Source organism: Engystomops pustulosus, chromosome 2 (genome assembly GCF_040894005.1).
Source record: "Engystomops pustulosus chromosome 2, aEngPut4.maternal, whole genome shotgun sequence".
Taxonomy (NCBI): Eukaryota; Metazoa; Chordata; class Amphibia; order Anura; family Leptodactylidae; genus Engystomops; species Engystomops pustulosus.
The window spans coordinates 205,292,408-205,309,756 of record NC_092412.1 but is presented as its reverse complement, the minus strand read 5'-3'; the positions used below and the strand labels follow the sequence as shown (position 1 = coordinate 205,309,756).

Here is a 17,349-nt window from a genome sequence, read left to right as displayed (position 1 = left end):
AAAGTGAAGCATGGCCAGGGAGCTAACGTTGGGACCATGGCCCTGCATCAACACATGCATTGTCACCATCCAATGGTCTGGGAGAAGCGTGGAACAGATGTGGAGGTCCACCACAGCAACAGCAGAAGCAGAACTTAGTGGCACACATGCCATTTCAGCCAGTCAAGGCTCCAGCACCTCTGCCAAAGGGAGCTGGTGGTCTTTGACATCATCTTCCGGTCCAGATGCTCCTGCTCATCGCTACGCATGGCGCCAGCAGACGATGAAAGAGGCGATTACAAAGAGACAACTGCATGCGTCCCGGCATCCTAAGGTGCAGAAGCTGACAATGCTCTTGTCCAAGTTGTTGGTACTGCAGTCCCTCCCTTTCCAAGTCATGGACTCTGCACCCTTCAGAGAACTATTGGCTTGTGCTGAACCGAGGTGGAGAGTTCCAAGCCACAATTTTTTTTTCCTAAAAGGCACTGCCAGCCCTTCACCAATATGTACAACAAAAGGTGGGCCAGTCCTTGAGCTTATCAGTTTCTTCCAAGGTTTCCAATGTGCACATCAGCGCCTACATGTGGAGCAGCCTTTACAGCCCACTGGGTGAACGTGCTTCCCGCCCAGCCACACCAACAACTTCCACAAGAGACGTCGCTTTCTCCTCCATGTTGTCAAACTGCTGCACCTGTGCCAGTGTCCTCCTCCTTCACCACCACCACCACCTCAGCCTCTACAAGTGCTGCTCCAACTGGTTTGCCTGGGCAAACAAAGTCACACAGGGGAGGAACTGCTCTGCGTCATGCAAAAAGAAATCAACATGTGGCTTTATCCACGCCAACTAAAAATCGGAACCATGGTGACAGACAATGGGAAGAACATGGTGTCCACGCTGTACCGAGGAGGGATGGCCCATGCGTCCTGCATGGCGCACGTGTTCAATCTGGTTGTCAATAGATTCCTCAAGTCTTCTACCCATCTGCAAGACATTCTAAAAATGGCCAGGAAACTGTGCATGCACTTCAGCCATTCTTACAAAGCCAAGCACACCCTCCTCGAGTTGCAGCATCAGAACGGCCTACCCAACATAGTCTGATATGCGATGTTTCCACCTGTTGGAATTCCAGCCTCCATATGTTAGACCACCTATATGAACAGAGAAAAGCCATTAATGATTTTTAGATGATGCAAGCGGACTGAAGTACTCCCCAGTGACACTTTGATGTCAGCCACTGGCAGCTCATGCGTGACACCTGCTGTTTGCTCAGGCCCTTTGAAGAGACCATGTTATTTGTCAGTGGCCAGGACTGCGGGATGAATAACGTCATTCCACTGCTTCATGTCCTGGAACTCATGCATGCTGGTCAGGGCACTGGAGAAGTGAAGACTACATCTCATGGCCACATGATTCTGGAGGAGGAGGAGGACATTGGAGTACATGAAGCGTCTGGTGAAATCAGTGGTTTTTCCACTCAGATGACAAGAGAGGAGGAGCAGGAGCATCCGGAGGAGGTGGAAGATGAGGCAGATGACCTAGAAGCAACATGGCAGTATACAGTGGAGATGGAGGCCAGAAGTCCCTCAGAGTCACTTGCGCAGATGGCCTGCAGCATGCTGCTTTGCCTAACTAGTGACAGCCGAATAGTCAACATTCGGCATAGGGATGACTTTTGGCTCTCCACCCTCTTTGACCTTCGTTACCGGTCAAAAATGGGAGACTTTTTTCCTGCTGCTGAGAGGGAGTATTGTGCCACTCTGTGGGCTCCTGCTGCTGCTGATGCCACCTCCACACTATATCATTGTGCCACTCTGTGGTCTACCATGTTGCTGCCACCTCCACACCTCTGACCTCATGCTGCTGTTGCTGCTGGTGCCACCTTTGCAGTTCTTTTATGGCAAATACCTGATATTTTCAGGAAAACTGTAATGTATTATGCATGTGGTGTCTCTTATCTTCAAATTTAAATAGAAAATTTCAACTTCGAATTCATTTCAAACTTCGTTATTGTGCCATAATGTGGCCTCTGCTGTGGCCTCCTGCTGCTGCTGCCGCCACCTCCGCTCTCTGTCATTGTGCCACTCTGTGGCCTACCATGTTTCTGCCACCTCCATAATTTGTCATTGTGCCACTCTGTGGCCTACTCATGCTGCTGCCAACTGACCGCTGTCTCCCCGGAACACCCTGTGATTTTCATAATGCTGTTTTCACCATCGCTCTATGACGTTGCCACTATGTTTAGTTTTCCCCTTCATTTCATCTGTCAGAAGGAATGAAAAGCCTCAGGATTGATAGTCAAAAGCAGTAGTGGATACAGAACACAGAGGACATGCAAATATCCCATTTACTAGTCATCTCTGTTTGTTTTTGGCTTTAGCAATACTGATGATGGATTATTGACTGATTAAAAGCGGACACTGACGGACGAAATGAATGGCAAAATGATCAGTGACGTCAATGCAAAATTACTGATGACACCCTCTGCACTCTTTTGGGGGGTTTCTACATGTATTCGAGTTTAACAGAACAGGTTCTGTCTATGGAATCATCTGATGTCAGTGTAAAAAGAGTGCACTCTGAAGTTATAGTGGGATCTTGGCCCTTAGCTCGGTCCTTTCGAGCTGGCACAGATGTTACGTTACCTTTTCAGGCTTCGCTTATTTGGTGAAGTTGGCTTCTATAAGTGCACATGGAATTGAAGAGTGAAGCGATTCTAAGAGGGTCGGCTGTCATGTGCGTGTCATACTAAAACATAGCATTGTTTGAAGACCAAACCTCCTCCCTATGCATATTTAACCCCTTAAGGACGCAGGGTTTTTCCAGGTACAGACCTGTGTGAGGGCTTATTTTGTGCGTCACAAATTTTACTTTCCTGTAATGTTATTTATTTTAACATGCCAGGTACTGCGAAGCTGAAAAAAAATTCCAAATGTGGAAACATTGAAAAAAAAACGTCACGTTCTTGTGGGCTCAGTTTTTTCGACTTTGACTGTGCACTCAAAATAACACCTCAGCTTTATTCTTTGGTTCAGTGCGATCGCGGTGATACCAAATTTATATAGGTTTTATTGTGTTTTAATACATTTTCAAAAATTAAACGAATGTGTACAAAAAAGAAAACATTTTTTTTGCCATCTTCTGACGCTAATAACTTTTTCCTACTTTGGTGCACGGAGATATGTGAGGTGTCATTTTTTGCGAAATGAGGTGAAGTTTTCATTGCTACCATTTTGAGGTCTGTGCGACATTTTGATCATTTTTTATTTAATTTTTTATGTGATGTAAAAAGGTGTAAAAGTCGCATTTCGGAAATTTGGGCGCCATTTCCCGCCTCGGAGGTCACCACCGGCCATAACCGTTTTTATATTTTGATAGATCGGGCATCTTGTGGCGTGGCGATACCTAATATGTTTGTGATTTTTACTGTTTATTATGTTTTATATCAGTTCTAAGGAAAGGGGGGTGATTTGAATTTTTAATATTTTATAATTTTTTTTTTTTTTTTTTTTTTTTCCCACTATTTCTTAGACCATCTAGGGTCCATTAACCCTAGATGGTCAGATCACTCCTACCATATACTGCAATACTTCTGTATTGCAATATATGGCATTTTTGCAGGTCATTCATTACAATGAGCCACTGGCTCATTGTAACGAATCTCCAGAAGCCATGTAGCCTCGTGTCAAAAGAAGACCCGAGGCTACCACGGCAACCAATCGCCGCCCCCCGATGACGTTTGGGGGCACGGCAATCGTAAAAAAGATGGCGGCGCCCGCCATCCGCCGTCTTTTAAACGCCGCGACTTTGCCGGCGGCAATGACAGGGTTAATAGCCGCGATCGGTGCAAGCACCAACCGCGGTTATTAGTGGTGTGGGATTTTCTGCAAAATGCAAAAACCCCCACCTTTGTATGAAGAGGACTCAGCCCGTGAGCCCTCTTCATACACTCCTTATACCTCTGCGCCGTAGAGCTACGGCACAGAGCGTTAAGGGTTTAATCATGGCACAATGTTCTACAACACCTTACAGGTTCTCTGCAGCCAGGAAATACCTGGTTTTTAATGTGATTGGTCATGATTCGATTCGGGTCGAATCAAATTTTTTAAAAACATTTGGCGAATCGGGAAGAAGCAAATTTTAACAAATTCGCCCATCTCTACAGACAATACATTACATCAAGTCTTAGAGAATGGTGTTCATACATTAGGTATGCAACTATCACCTAGTCTTTTTAGATTGGTGAAACACAAAGCGATGGGATGTTATAAACTATAGGATGTTATAAATATGGCTATACGATCTACAAACCTTGTAGTCTGGAGTATAGGATAAAGCATTTATTACATTGCAAAACAGCACTTGTGGTTTATTTGATCACAGGCAGGAGTTGCAATTTACAATATGTTGGCTGCACGACAAACACACAGTTTTTAAAAAGTATGCAGACATGGGGCAGGAATGCCCTTTGTCTGCCCACTCCCCCGGCCGTCGTGCCTCTGTATGCCCCCTACATGCCCACATGGCTTTTAGGTGGAATAGTCTGTGCAGGAATTTGCCATTATTTCATTGCTTTACACCAAAAAACTGACGCAGAAGCAGTGAAAAATTCCCCCCCTTCCGAATCTTGACCATTATTTCAGATTGTATGATGATGTAGTCACGTGAAATCAGTTTAGGAAGTGAATTTAAGACCAGATAGCAAAGCCAGATGGTAAGCCATAAATAAGATCTTATGTTAAAAAGCATAGGCTTTGCCTGCAAAGTTGTTCTTTCCATGGTGAATGTTAAGTCTTTGCTAGAGATGGGCGAATTTTTCTGACAAAATTCGTTCCGACCTGAATCAAAGCATGGTGAATCACGTTAAAAGGAGGTATTTCCTGGCTGCAGAGAGCTTTTAGGGTGTTGTAGAATGTTGTGCCTTGCTCAAATATACATAGGGAGCGTGGTTTGGTCTTCAAACGATGCTGTGTTTTAGTATGACACACACCACAGCCACCACTCCTAGAATCGCTTAACTCTGCAATTTCATGGGCACTTACAGGGGCCAACTTGACCCCTCTAGTGAAGCAGGAATACAGCCTAACAAGGTAACCTCTGTGCCAGCTCGAGGGCACTCTTTTTACGCTGACATCAGATGATTCCATAGAATACGACAGAACCTAATCTGTTAAACACCGATATATGTAGAAACCCCCCAAAAGAGTGCAGAGGGTGTCTGCAGTAATTTCGGAATGACGTCACTGATAATTTTGCTCTTCTTTTCATCCGTCAGTATTTGCTTGCAATCGGTAAATAATCCATCAGTATTGCTGATCCAAAACAGAGGTGACCACTAAATGGGAGATTTGCATGTCCTCTGTGTTTTGTATCCACTCCTGCTTTTGGCCATCAATCCTGAAGCTTTTCTTTTTTCTTACGACAGATAAAATGAAGGGGAAAACCAAACACAGTAGCAACATCATAGAGTGGTGGAGGGTGAAAACAGAATTATGGTCAGTTGGCAGCAGCATGAGTAGGCCGCAGTGTGGCACAATTACAAATTGTGGCGGAAGCAGCAACACGGTAGGCCTGGTGTGAGGCAGATGTAGCAACTGGCAGCAGATGTGTGGCATCAGGCGGATGGCATCAGAATAGTGGCTGAAGCAGGTAGTTAGAATCCAGACTCATTTCTCAATGTTTGGGGGAGGCATCATGGCTGATCTAATCTGATTCATAAGGCATTGGTGCGGTGAAATCCTGGACGATCCATGCCTGATTGATCTTTACAAAGGTCTGTCTCTCCACATTATGGGAGGACAAGCGGGTTCTCCTTTGTGTAATGATGGCCCCTGCTGCACTGAACACCCGCTCTGATGCCACACTACTGGTCGGGCAGGACAGCTTCTCTACTGCAATCTCCGTAAGTTGCAGCCACACATCAAGTTTGGCTGCCCAGTAGTCCAGGGGATTCTCTACCTGGGGTGGTATAGTGCTGTCCAAGCAGGCCACCAACTTCTGGTACAGGGTCTGCTCCATGTCCTGCTGCGGCTGCTGGTGGCGACTACCCTCCTCAGTAGGCGGGTGAAGGAAGCTACTCATTAAGCACTCCAGACTTAAGCTGCTGCTGATGGAGCTGCTACTGCTCCTACCCCCCATCTCCCCACATCAGCGGTGGCAGTAGTACGTGAGCGATGACTGCCAGAAATCCCCCGGTCAGACCTGACAGAGGATGGACAAAGGCACACCGTCTGCACTGTATTTCTCTACAGTTGTTGCTCCTTCTCGGCAGTTGGAAAAAAAGCACACATTTTGGACGGGTAGCGAAGGTCCAAGAGGGTGGAGAGCCTAGTTAGGCAAAGCAGCATGCTGCAGGCCATCTGCGCAAGTGACTCTGAGGGACTACCCGCCTCCATCTCCACTGTATACTGCTACGGTGCTTTTGGGTCATCTGCCTAGTCTTCTACCTCCTCCGGATGTTCCGCTCCCGCTCTCCTGTCACCTACGTAGAAAATCCACTAATTTCACCAGACTCTTCTTGTACTCCAATGTCCTCCTCCTCTGGTTCAGCCCCCACTGGACTCATGTGGCCATGATGGCCACACATTGAATTCTTCTTGTATGACATGGTGCAATTCCTCGCCTGTGTGACTTTGTTCACCACTGTGGTATGATGGAGCAGCACTTATTGTGGAGGCTGAGGTGGATATGGAGGAGGCGGACATTGGCACAGGAGCAGCAGTTTGACAATGTGGAGGAGAAAGCAGCGTCTCTTGTTCAAGTTGATGGTGTAGCTGGGCGGAAAGCACATTCACCCAGTGGGCCATAAAGGACATGTACTGGCTCTCACAGCTCCTTATGTCCATGCTACTGTGCACCTTGGAAGAAACTGATAAGCTCAAGGACTGGCCCACCTTCTGTTCAATATATTTGTGAAGGCCTTTTTGGAAAAGAAATTTTGGCTTGGAACTCTCCAAGCTGCTTACTTGGACGTGCAAAGCGGGTTTTGTACCCATGGCCACTTTGCTCCCGTCCTCGCACTGCTGCCACCCTACTGACTCACGGCCACAGTATGGACTTGCTGCCGGCTTCGCTCTCTGACCGCAAGCTGACACCCTCTTCTCGCGACGATGATGATGAAGCCCTTGCTTCACCCGGCTACATCATCATCAATTTGCGTTTCCCTGTCACTGCTATTCCCTGTCACAGTCTCAGTATGCACCACCTGACTACTTGCAACTGCAACGTTACCTCCCGTGCTACTCTCCACATCTCTATTTTCCTGCCTACTGCACAAAGCAGTGGTTGTCTGCTCCCCCTCTTCACTGCCAAGCAGCTGCTGACTGATCATCAAAGAGTTCATCCTTGCTGTATAGTGGCGCTGAGCCCAGACCACCTAGTAGATCTCTGGCTGAGGGAAATGAACAGGATAGACGCTGGTTGAGGACAGGTGAGGGCCGCTGACCTGCTCCTGGGCCATGGCAACTAAGGGTTGTGTCTGACGAACCCAGATACTCTTGGCTGGGGTTGTCAGAAGTCATTTCTGAGAAAGTGGATGACCTAGTCAACCAATCGAGAACCTTTGGTTTGTTCATCAAAATACTGCCGCTAGATGACACCGGCAGTTCTGGCATCACAGAGTCACCCCTGCTTTATGTGTTGTGACTTGTGCCTGCTCTACCTGCTACCTCTCTGTCTGACATATTGGCTGATCAACTATGTTGATTTGACACGGATTTCTTGATATCTACTTTAGCAATAAAAAAAGAATTGAAATTTGAGGAATTCAGAACCCCAAAAACTGACACCGTGGACTTTGAGCAAAATTCACTCCATCAGCTACTTAGTACAAGCAGCTAGATGCTAGAGACAGCACATACAGTGTGAAATGACTGGATTACAAAAGGCCCTCTGTTTTTGAAATGGCTGTGACATTACATTAGCCTGCCGGTCGATGGTTGGCTTACATGTCTGCACATGTGATCTAGGGTGTTCCTTTCTTCTTCCCAGAGTTCTCTGCCCCATGTAACACATTGTGCTAGTGGCCATTTTGCTAATGAAAGGGGGGAAAATTCTCCCATCTCTAGTCTTTGCTATAGATGTTTTAAATGTTGTGGAATAAAGATTTCTTGAAACTGGATCATCGTTCCCTTTGGATTATTACAAATTAGCAGATCCGGCAGGGAGAACAGGAAGAAGCTAGACTTTAGCAGAATTAGCAGCCAGCCAGCGCCAATTATCGGCGCACTGGCCCTTTGAATCTCCTGAAGCCAGAGCTCGCTCACGCCCTAGCAAGCGGGGGACCCGCACCGGTGCGTCGGAGTCAGGGGTGAACCGTGACAGGTGAGTCGTGGATCGCAGGAGCACCCGTGACAATTTTTTTTTTTTTTTTTTAAGAAGAATGTCTGAAGCGGGATCTATCATTCTCTAAAAAATAAAAAAGTCATACATTTTTAAAGACTGAATGAAAAATGCGGAAGCAAAAAAAACAAAAATGACCTGGTCTTTAAAAAGGGTTTGCCTATGAATGAAAGTTCTGAAATTTTAATCCCCTAGTTATGTTTCCACATACATTTTTAACTCCTTTGCTTTTCAAGTGTCTGTTTAATGTGAGTGTGGGGTCTCCCTAAGCAGACACTTCATGATTAGAGATGAGCGAGCACTAAAATGCTCGGGTACTCGTTATTAGAGACGAACTTTTCCCGATGCTTTTTTCAAGGGGACCAAGGCTCTGCACAGGGAAGCTTGGCCAAACACCTGGAAACCTCAGAAAAGGATGGAAACACCACGGAAATGGACAGGAAACAGCAGGGGCAGCATGCATGGATGCCTCTGAGGCTGCTTAAACGCACCATTATGCCAAAATTATGGGCAACAGCATGGCCATGACAGAGTGACAGAATTAAGCTAGATAGCATCTAAAACATCCAATAATTGACCCTGACACTATAGGGGACGGCATGCAGAGGCAGCGGCAGCAGCGGCAGGCTAGAGAGTGGCATGGCGACATACCCTAAATGGACTCAGGCTTCAAACCAATGGGTGGCAGAGAGGAACCAAAGGAGGTGAGCAAGAAGCGCTGAAATTATTTCCTCTGTGAACAAAAGGTTGACGGTATATTTAGTCAATAACACAGCATGGTGGCGACATAGTGACCAAGTTCCATAACGTATCTGGTGAAACACCCGAAAAATGAGCCTGACACAGCTCGTTTGATAAGGGGACGACATTTGGAGGCAGCCATGGAGAGGACTTCCATGATTAAGAGCGACAGTATGGGGCATCCATATTGCGCTGCTATGATTGCAACTGCAGGTCTCCAGCATGGCGGCGACAGACGCGCCGAGTTCCACTATGTATCTGGTGAAACACCTGAAAATTCTGCCTGACACAGCTCGTTTGATAAGGGGACCATGTATGGAGGCAGTGAACTAGTAGTAGATTAAAGGTGCTGCAGTTAAAACTATGTTAGTTGGATCTTGGGATGGAGCTGGCGCTCCGCTGCCCCTGTCTCTAGGCTACTCCCCAAACAGCACTTCTAAGAACCTTTTGTATAAGATCAAGTGTAGTAGCGTTCTTATAAGTTTGGGATATGGCGGGTGAGGGGAATGTAAACAGATGCGCAAGAAGCGCTGAAATAATATCGATAAATGATAAAAGTTTGCCAGTATATTTTGTGGATTACACAGCAGGGTGGCGACAAAGTTAACAAGTTTGATGTGGAATGCCCTGTAATAGCTCTTGGGCGGTGTGCCTTTTATCGCCTAGGCTCAGCAGTTTGAGCACCGCCTGCTGCCGCTTAGCGATGGCACTGATGCCCACGGATGGTAATTCGGAGGAGGAGGAGGTGGAGGAGGGGTGGGAGGAGGAGGAGGTATAGTAGGCCTTTGAGACCTGGACCGAGGTAGGCCCCGCAATCCTCGGCGTCGGCAGTATATGACCAGCCCCAGGGTCAGACTCGGTCCCAGCCTCCACCAAGTTAAGTGTAGTAGCGTTCTTATAAGTTTGGGATATGGCGGGTGAGGGGAATGTAAACAGATGCGCAAGAAGCGCTGAAATAATATCCGTAAATGGTAAAAGTTTGGCAGTATATTTTGTGGATTACACAGCAGTGTAATCAACAGATGCGCAAGAAGCGCTGAAATAATATCGGTTAATCATAAAAGTTTGCCAGTATATTTTGTGGATAACACAGCAGGGTGGCGACAAAGTTAACAACTTTGATGTGGAATCCATGAAAACAACCCAAATTTCTGCCTGACACACCTCGTTTGATAAGGGGACGATGTATGGAGGCAGCTACATGGACGACTTTTGGAGGTAGCAATGGAGACAACGTGTGGAGGCTGCTATGGAGACAATTTAATTTGGATAGTGCCTGTATGTGGCAGTCCAAAAAAGTTTTCAAACCAGAGGAGCAGGTAGGTGGCCCTCCAGAAAAATGAAATAGATTGAGTGCCTGTATGTGGCAGTCCAAAAAAGTTTTCAAACCAGAGGAGCAGGTAGGTGGCCCTCCAGAAAAATTGAATAGATTGAGTGCCTGTATGTGGCAGTCCCAAAAATTGTTTAAAACAGAGGACCGGGTAGGTGGCCCTCCAGAAAAATTAAATGCATAGAGTACTATAGCTAGAGCCAGTGGGCCCTGTCAAAATATAGCCAGTTTCCTCTGCTTTAGTGTACAAAGAGGAGGAGAAGGAGGAAAATGAGGAGGAGGAGTGCATAAATTATTCAGGTTGAGCTTCCTTCACCTGGTGGAGATTGGAAATTATGAGAAATCCAGGCTTTATTCATCTTAATAAGCGTCAGCCTGTCAGCGCTGTCAGTCGACAGGCGTGTACGCTTATCGGTGATGATGCCACCAGCTGCACTGAAAACCCGCTCGGACAACACGCTAGCGGCAGGGCAGGCAAGAACCTCCAAGGCGTACAGCGCCAGTTCGTGCCACATGTCCAGCTTTGAAACCCAGTAGTTGTAGGGAGCTGTGTGATCATTTAGGACGATGGTATGGTCAGCTACGTACTCCCTCACCATCTTTCTGTAAAGATCAGCCCTACTCTGCCGAGACTGGGGACAGGTGACAGTGTCTTGCTGGGGTGACATAAAGCTGGCAAAAGCCTTGTAAAGCGTACCCTTGCCAGTGCTGGACAAGCTGCCTGCTCGCCTACTCTCCCTCGCTACTTGTCCCGCAGAACTACGCACTCTGCCGCTAGCGCTGTCAGAAGGGAAATACTGTTTCAGCTTGTGCACCAGGGCCTGCTGGTATTCATGCATTCTCACACTCCTTTCCTCTCCAGGGATGAGAGTGGAAAGATTTTGCTTGTACCGTGGGTCCAGGAGAGTGAATACCCAGTAATCGCTGCTGGAATAAATTCTTTGAATACGAGGGTCACGGGATAGGCAGCCTAGCATGAAATATGCCATATGCGCCAGAGTACCAACGCGCAAGAATTCACTCCCCTCACTGGCCTGACTGTCCATTTCCTCCTCCTCCGACTCCTCCAACTCCTCTTCTTCTGCCCATACACGCTGAACAGTGAAGGACTGAACAATGGTCCCCTCTTGTGTCTCGCCAACATTCTCCTCCTCTTCCTCCTCATCCTCCTCCACCTCCTCCGATATGCGCTGAGAAACAGACCTGAGGGTGCTTTGGCTATCAACAAGGGAATCTTCTTCCTCCGTCTCTTGTGACGAGCGCAAAGCTTCCGACTTCATGCTGATCAGAGAGTTTTTCAACAGGCCAAGCAGCGGGATGGTGAGGCTGATGATGGCGGCATCGCCACTGACCCTCTGTGTTGACTCCTCAAAGTTACTCAGCACCTGACAGATATCAGACATCCACGTCCACTCCTCATTGTAGACTTGAGGAAGCTGACTGACCTGACTACCAGTTCTGGTGGAAGTTGACATCTGGCAGTCTACAATCGCTCTGCGCTGCTGGTAAACTCTGGATAACATGGTTAATGTTGAATTCCACCTCGTGGGCACGTCGCACAACAGTCGGTGAGCGGGCAGTTGGAGGCGGCGCTGCGCTGCCCTGAGAGTGGCAGCATTTGTGCTGGACTTCCTGAAATGCGCACAGATGCGGCGCACCTTCGTGAGCAAATCAGACAGATTGGGGTATGTCTTCAGGAAACGCTGAACTATCAGATTTAACACATGGGCCAGACATGGCACATGTGTCAGTCTGCCGAGTTGCAGAGCCGCCACCAGGTTACGGCCATTGTCACACACAACCATGCCTGGTTTCAGGTTCAGCGGTGCCAGCCACAGATCAGTCTGCGCCGTGATGCCCTGTAATAGTTCTTGGGCGGTGTGCCTTTTATCGCCTAGGCTCAGCAGTTTCAGCACCGCCTGCTGTCGCTTAGCGACGGCACTGCTGCTGTGCCTAGAGCTAGCGACTGATGGCGCCATGCCCACGGATGGTAGTTCGGAGGAGGAGGTGGAGGAGGGGTGGAAGGAGGAGGAGGCTTAGTAGGCCCGAAAGACCTGGACCGAGGTAGGCCCCGCAATCCTCGGTGTCGGCAGTATATGACCAGCCGCAGGGTCAGACTCGGTCCCAGCCTCCACCAAGTTAACCCAATGTGCCGTCAGCGATATATAGTGGCCCTGCCCGGCAGCACTCGTCCACGTGTCCGTGGTCAGGTGGACCTTGTCAGAAACGGCGTTGGTCAGGGCACGGATGATGTTGTCTGACACGTGCTGGTGCAGGGCTGGGACGGCACATCGGGAAAAGTAGTGGCGGCTGGGGACCGAATACCGAGGGGCGGCCGCCGCCATGAGGTTGCGAAAGGCCTCGGTCTCTACCAGCCTATAGGGCAGCATCTCCAGGCTAAGCAATCTGGAGATGTGGACAGTAAGGGCTTGGGCGTGCGGGTGGGTTGCACTATATTTCCTTTTCCGCTCCAGCGTCTGGGGTATGGAGAGCTGAACGCTGGTGGATGCTGTGGAGGATCGTGGAGGCGACGATGGGGTTTTTGGGCCAGGGTCCTGGGCAGGGGTCTGACTATCAGCTGACACAGGGGAAGGAGCAGTGGTGTGCACGGCCGGAGGTGAACGGGCTTGGTGCCACTGAGTGGGGTGTTTAGCATTCATATGCCTGCGCATACTGGTGGTAGTTAAGCTAGTAGTGGTGGAACCCCTGCTGATCCTGGTTTGGCAAAGGTTGCACACCACAGTCCGTCGGTCATCCGGTGTTTCCTTAAAGAACCTCCAGACTACTGAAAATCTAGCCCTCGCCGCGGGAGCCCTCGCCACGGGAGCTTCACTACGTGACACATTTGGCGCTGATGCACCAGCTCTGGCCCTGCCTCTCCGTCTGGCCCCACCACTGCCTCTTCCAACCTGTTCTGGTCGAGGACTCTCCTCCGTCTCAGAAGCACTGTGTTCACCCGGCCTCTCAACCCAGCTTGGGTCTGTCACCTCATCATCCTCCGATCCCTCAGTCTGCTCCCCCCTCGGACTTCCTGCCCTGACAACAACTTCACCACTGTCTGACAACCGTGTCTCCTCATCGTCGGACACCTCTTTACACACTTCTTCCACTACGTCAAGAAGGTCATCATCACCCACAGACTGCGACTGGTGGAAAACCTGGGCATCGGAAAATTGCTCAGCAGCAACCGGACAAGTGGTTTGTGACTGTGGGAAGGGTCCAGAAAACAGTTCCTCAGAGTATGCCGGTTCAAATGCCAAATTTTCCTGGGAGGGGGCAGACTGGGGGGGAGGAGGCTGAGGTGCAGGAGCTGGAGGAGTGCCGATTTCGGTGACATGGGTTCACTGCGTGGAAGACTGACTGGTGGACAAATTGCTCGAAGCATTGTCGGCAATCCACGACATCACCTGTTCGCACTGTTCTGGCCTCAACAGTGCTCTACCACGAGTCCCAGTAACTTCAGACATGAACCTAGGGAGTGTAGCTCTGCGGCGTTCTCCTGCTCCCTCATCAGCAGGTGGTGTCTCACCCCGCCCAGGACCACGACCTCTGACCCCTGCAGTAGTTGGACGCCCACGTAACCGCCCTCGTCCTCTACCCCTAGCCCTCGGGTTAAACATTTTGAAAATGAAAGTTATAACTTTAATTTTTTTTTTACTTTTTTTTTGTGTTTTTTTTTTAGTTTTTTTTTTGTGTTTTTTAGTTTTTAAAATCAAACGATGCTATCCTATTGCTATGGCTATTTTCTAGCCAAGTATGAAAGCACACTGCTATGCCAGATGAGATGACGCTGAGTTATGAAAAAATAAACGTAAAATAAAAAGTAAATGGCAGACTGTGCCTAATTGAAATCCAACCCCTAATAAATTGTCCCACTTCGGTCTTTGCGATGGATATGTGCGTCACTAAGCGCTAAACACAACGGTCGCAAGTCTCACTGCAAATTCCTCACAATATGGTAGTAGATGCACTACAGCAAGGCCAGCCACCAGCAGATCAACCAGAAATAAAATATATAACGCTATTGTAGGCCTAAGTAAGCCGTTTGAATTCTCCTATGGCTATTTTCTAGCCAAGTATGAAAGCACACTGCTATGACAGATGAGATGACGCTGAGTTATGAAAAAATAAACGTAAAATAAAAAGTAAATGGCAGACTGTGCCTAATTGAAATCCAACCCCTAATAAATTGTCCCACTTCGGTCTTTGCGATGGATATGTGCGTCACTAAGCGCTAAACACAACGGTCGCAAGTCTCACTGCAAATTCCTCACAATATGGTAGTAGATGCACTACGGCAAGGCCAGCTACCAGCAGATCAACCAGAAATAAAATATATAACGCTATTGTAGGCCTAAGTAAGCCGCTTGGATTCTCCTATGGCTATTTTCTAGCCAACTATGAAAGCACACTGCTATGCCAGATGAGATGACGCTGAGTTATGAAAAAATAAACGTAAAATAAAAAGAAACTGGCAGACTGTGCCTAATTGAAATCAAGCCCCTAATAAATTGTCCCACTTTGGTGTTTGAGGTGGATATGTGTGTCACTAAGAGCTAAACACGACGGTAGCAAGTCCCCCTGCAAATTCCTCACAATATGGTACTAGCTGCAAATAAAAAAAAAAAATATATAACGTTATTGTAGCCCTAAGAAGGGCTGTTGGGTTCTTGTTGAATCACTCCTGCCTAACACTATTCTAATAGAACAGCCTAACGCTTTCCCTGACCAGCAGCAGCTCTCTCCCTAGCGGCATCCAGACACAGAATGATCCGAGCAGCGCAGGCAGGTGCTAGTCTATTCCAGGGTCACTTGATCTGGCCAGCCAACCACTGCTATCGACGTGTAAGGGTACCACGTCATGCTGGGTGGAGTGCAGAGTCTCCTGGCTTGTGATTGGCTCTGTTTCTGGCCACCAAAAAGCAAAACGGCGGGAGATGCCATTTTCTCGAGCGGGCGAAGTATTCGTCCGAGCAACGAGCAGTTTCGAGTACGCTAATGCTCGAACGAGCATCAAGCTCGGACGAGTATGTTCGCTCATCTCTATTCATGATCCATCTGCGCTGACAATGTGCTTAGATGAAGGCTCGGGGTTTATCTAAACTTTTATTTTGATTCTGAACATTTTGAGTCCACTCAATGCCTACCTCCTGGATAAAGACCTTATCTGCTGTCGCTTGTAGAGCAAGTCTCTGCATGCTGCTTGCTGTCAAGAAATGCCTGTGTCTGAGTTGGTCTTGTAATGCAGTGGGTTGAAGGGGCAGGAGGCAAAGAGCACTGCAGTGTGCAGACATGAGAAGATATTCAAGAGAAGAGTCCGACCACAGTCAGAAGATTTTCGGTCATATCCAGGGACAACCAAAATTGTAAACACCAGGATTGATGGGACAGATTGGAATAATATCTGTGAAATGCTGTATATCATGTGACATGATGAATGCCAAAAGTCACACATGGACTTTTGTGACTTTTCAGAAAGTGCATATGTTGCATAAGTTGCAGTTTTCGCGGCTATGAGTGTCACGTTGTGTAAACCTCCAACATACACGTTGATTAAAAGCTATGCAATTGATGGGTTATGGTCTTTGTGCAGCCCACTAATTTTGATATATATAGATCCTGAGACTAACATCAGAGTAACCCCTTAAGGGAGCAGAATCATGTTGGGGTTGTCAACTTACATCTCAGTCCCAACATCATGGATTGTATGCATTCTGTATTGAAGCTAATAACTGTGCTGCAGAGACTAATATGAGTAAAGTATTTACTTTATTGAAAACCACCAAGCTTTGACCCCACTGAGAGAAACTATAATTGCACCCATATTTATGGGAGAGCCACTGACTAATCCACACAAATGAACATGTGGATAAATACTCATAAGTATGGGCTGAAACTCCACAGTAAGTTTATAACATGGATTCAAACATATTGGGGCTCATTTACTTACCCGGCCCAGTTGCGATCCAGCGGCGCGATCGCCGATGAGGATTCGGGTTCTGCCGGGATTGACTAAGATCATGCGCCCGGTGTCCACCAGGTGTCGCTGCTGCGCTGAGGTCTGCCGTAGTTCACCTTCTTCTCTTCGGTGCATGCACAAATTCTTTTTTAAATACCAGGTTTTTTCAGAATCCGCATCCCGATTTCCGTCGCATACAACCTGGCACCGATGTGACACATTCCGAACGTGTGCGCCGAAAAACCCGGGGCAAACCGGTAATTTTTGGGAGACCTGAGGAAAATGAGTGATTCGGGCCTTTAGTAAATGAGCACCATTGTAGTAAATGTAAAACTACTTATTTTCTTTTTGATGCCAGCGGACAGCATGCAGATGAGTCCCACAGTAATGGAAGAGAAATTCATGTTCTGAGTGAGGTGATTTTTTGGTGAGTAGAGGCATAAGGCTTCTTCCATCAATTACTCTATTGTAATAAAAAAAAATGCAAATATAATTAACTACTGGATTTTCTTTGATGTTGCTGTATTTTTGTATTCTGGTTGCATTTTGGTCTGCAGTCAGCACTAGGGGGAGGGGGGGGCTTCTGAAATTACATGGGTGCTATCTTGTAACTTGATAGCTAGGCAGAAAACTAATCTCAGACACAGGGGCGTAACTTGGAGAGGCTGGGCCCCATAGCAGATTTCTACATGGGGCCCCCCTCCCCCCCCAAAAAAAATATATACATATTTAGGCTGCATTCACATAAACGTGTACCCGCCCGGCTATAGCGTGGCAGGCACATGTTGGGCGCGCTGGAGAGGAGGAGAGGTGATAGCGGCTCACCCCTCCCCTCTCCATAGAGAATGGAGCCGCATGGTCGTTCTTACGGCCATACATAGTTCAGGCTCTATCTCTTTTGCGGCCACAGCATGAAACAGTGAATACTCGTTATGCTCACTGTACCGAGCCCAGGCGCTATAGACGCATATGGGGGAAGTATATCCGGCAGCAAATTTGCAG

The 17,349-nt window shown here is 47.8% G+C and overlaps 1 protein-coding gene across 1 annotated transcript in view; it reads right to left on the bottom strand.

Moving 5' to 3' along the window:
- LOC140117087 (arylsulfatase D-like) overlaps positions 1-17,349 on the bottom strand; it is a 51,919-nt gene that overhangs the window by 4,785 nt on the left and 29,785 nt on the right. Inside the window, exon 10 of the mRNA XM_072133520.1 lies at positions 16,689-16,810. Within this exon, the coding sequence (XP_071989621.1) occupies positions 16,689-16,810 (122 nt within the window). The remainder of the gene's footprint in view (positions 1-16,688; positions 16,811-17,349) is intronic.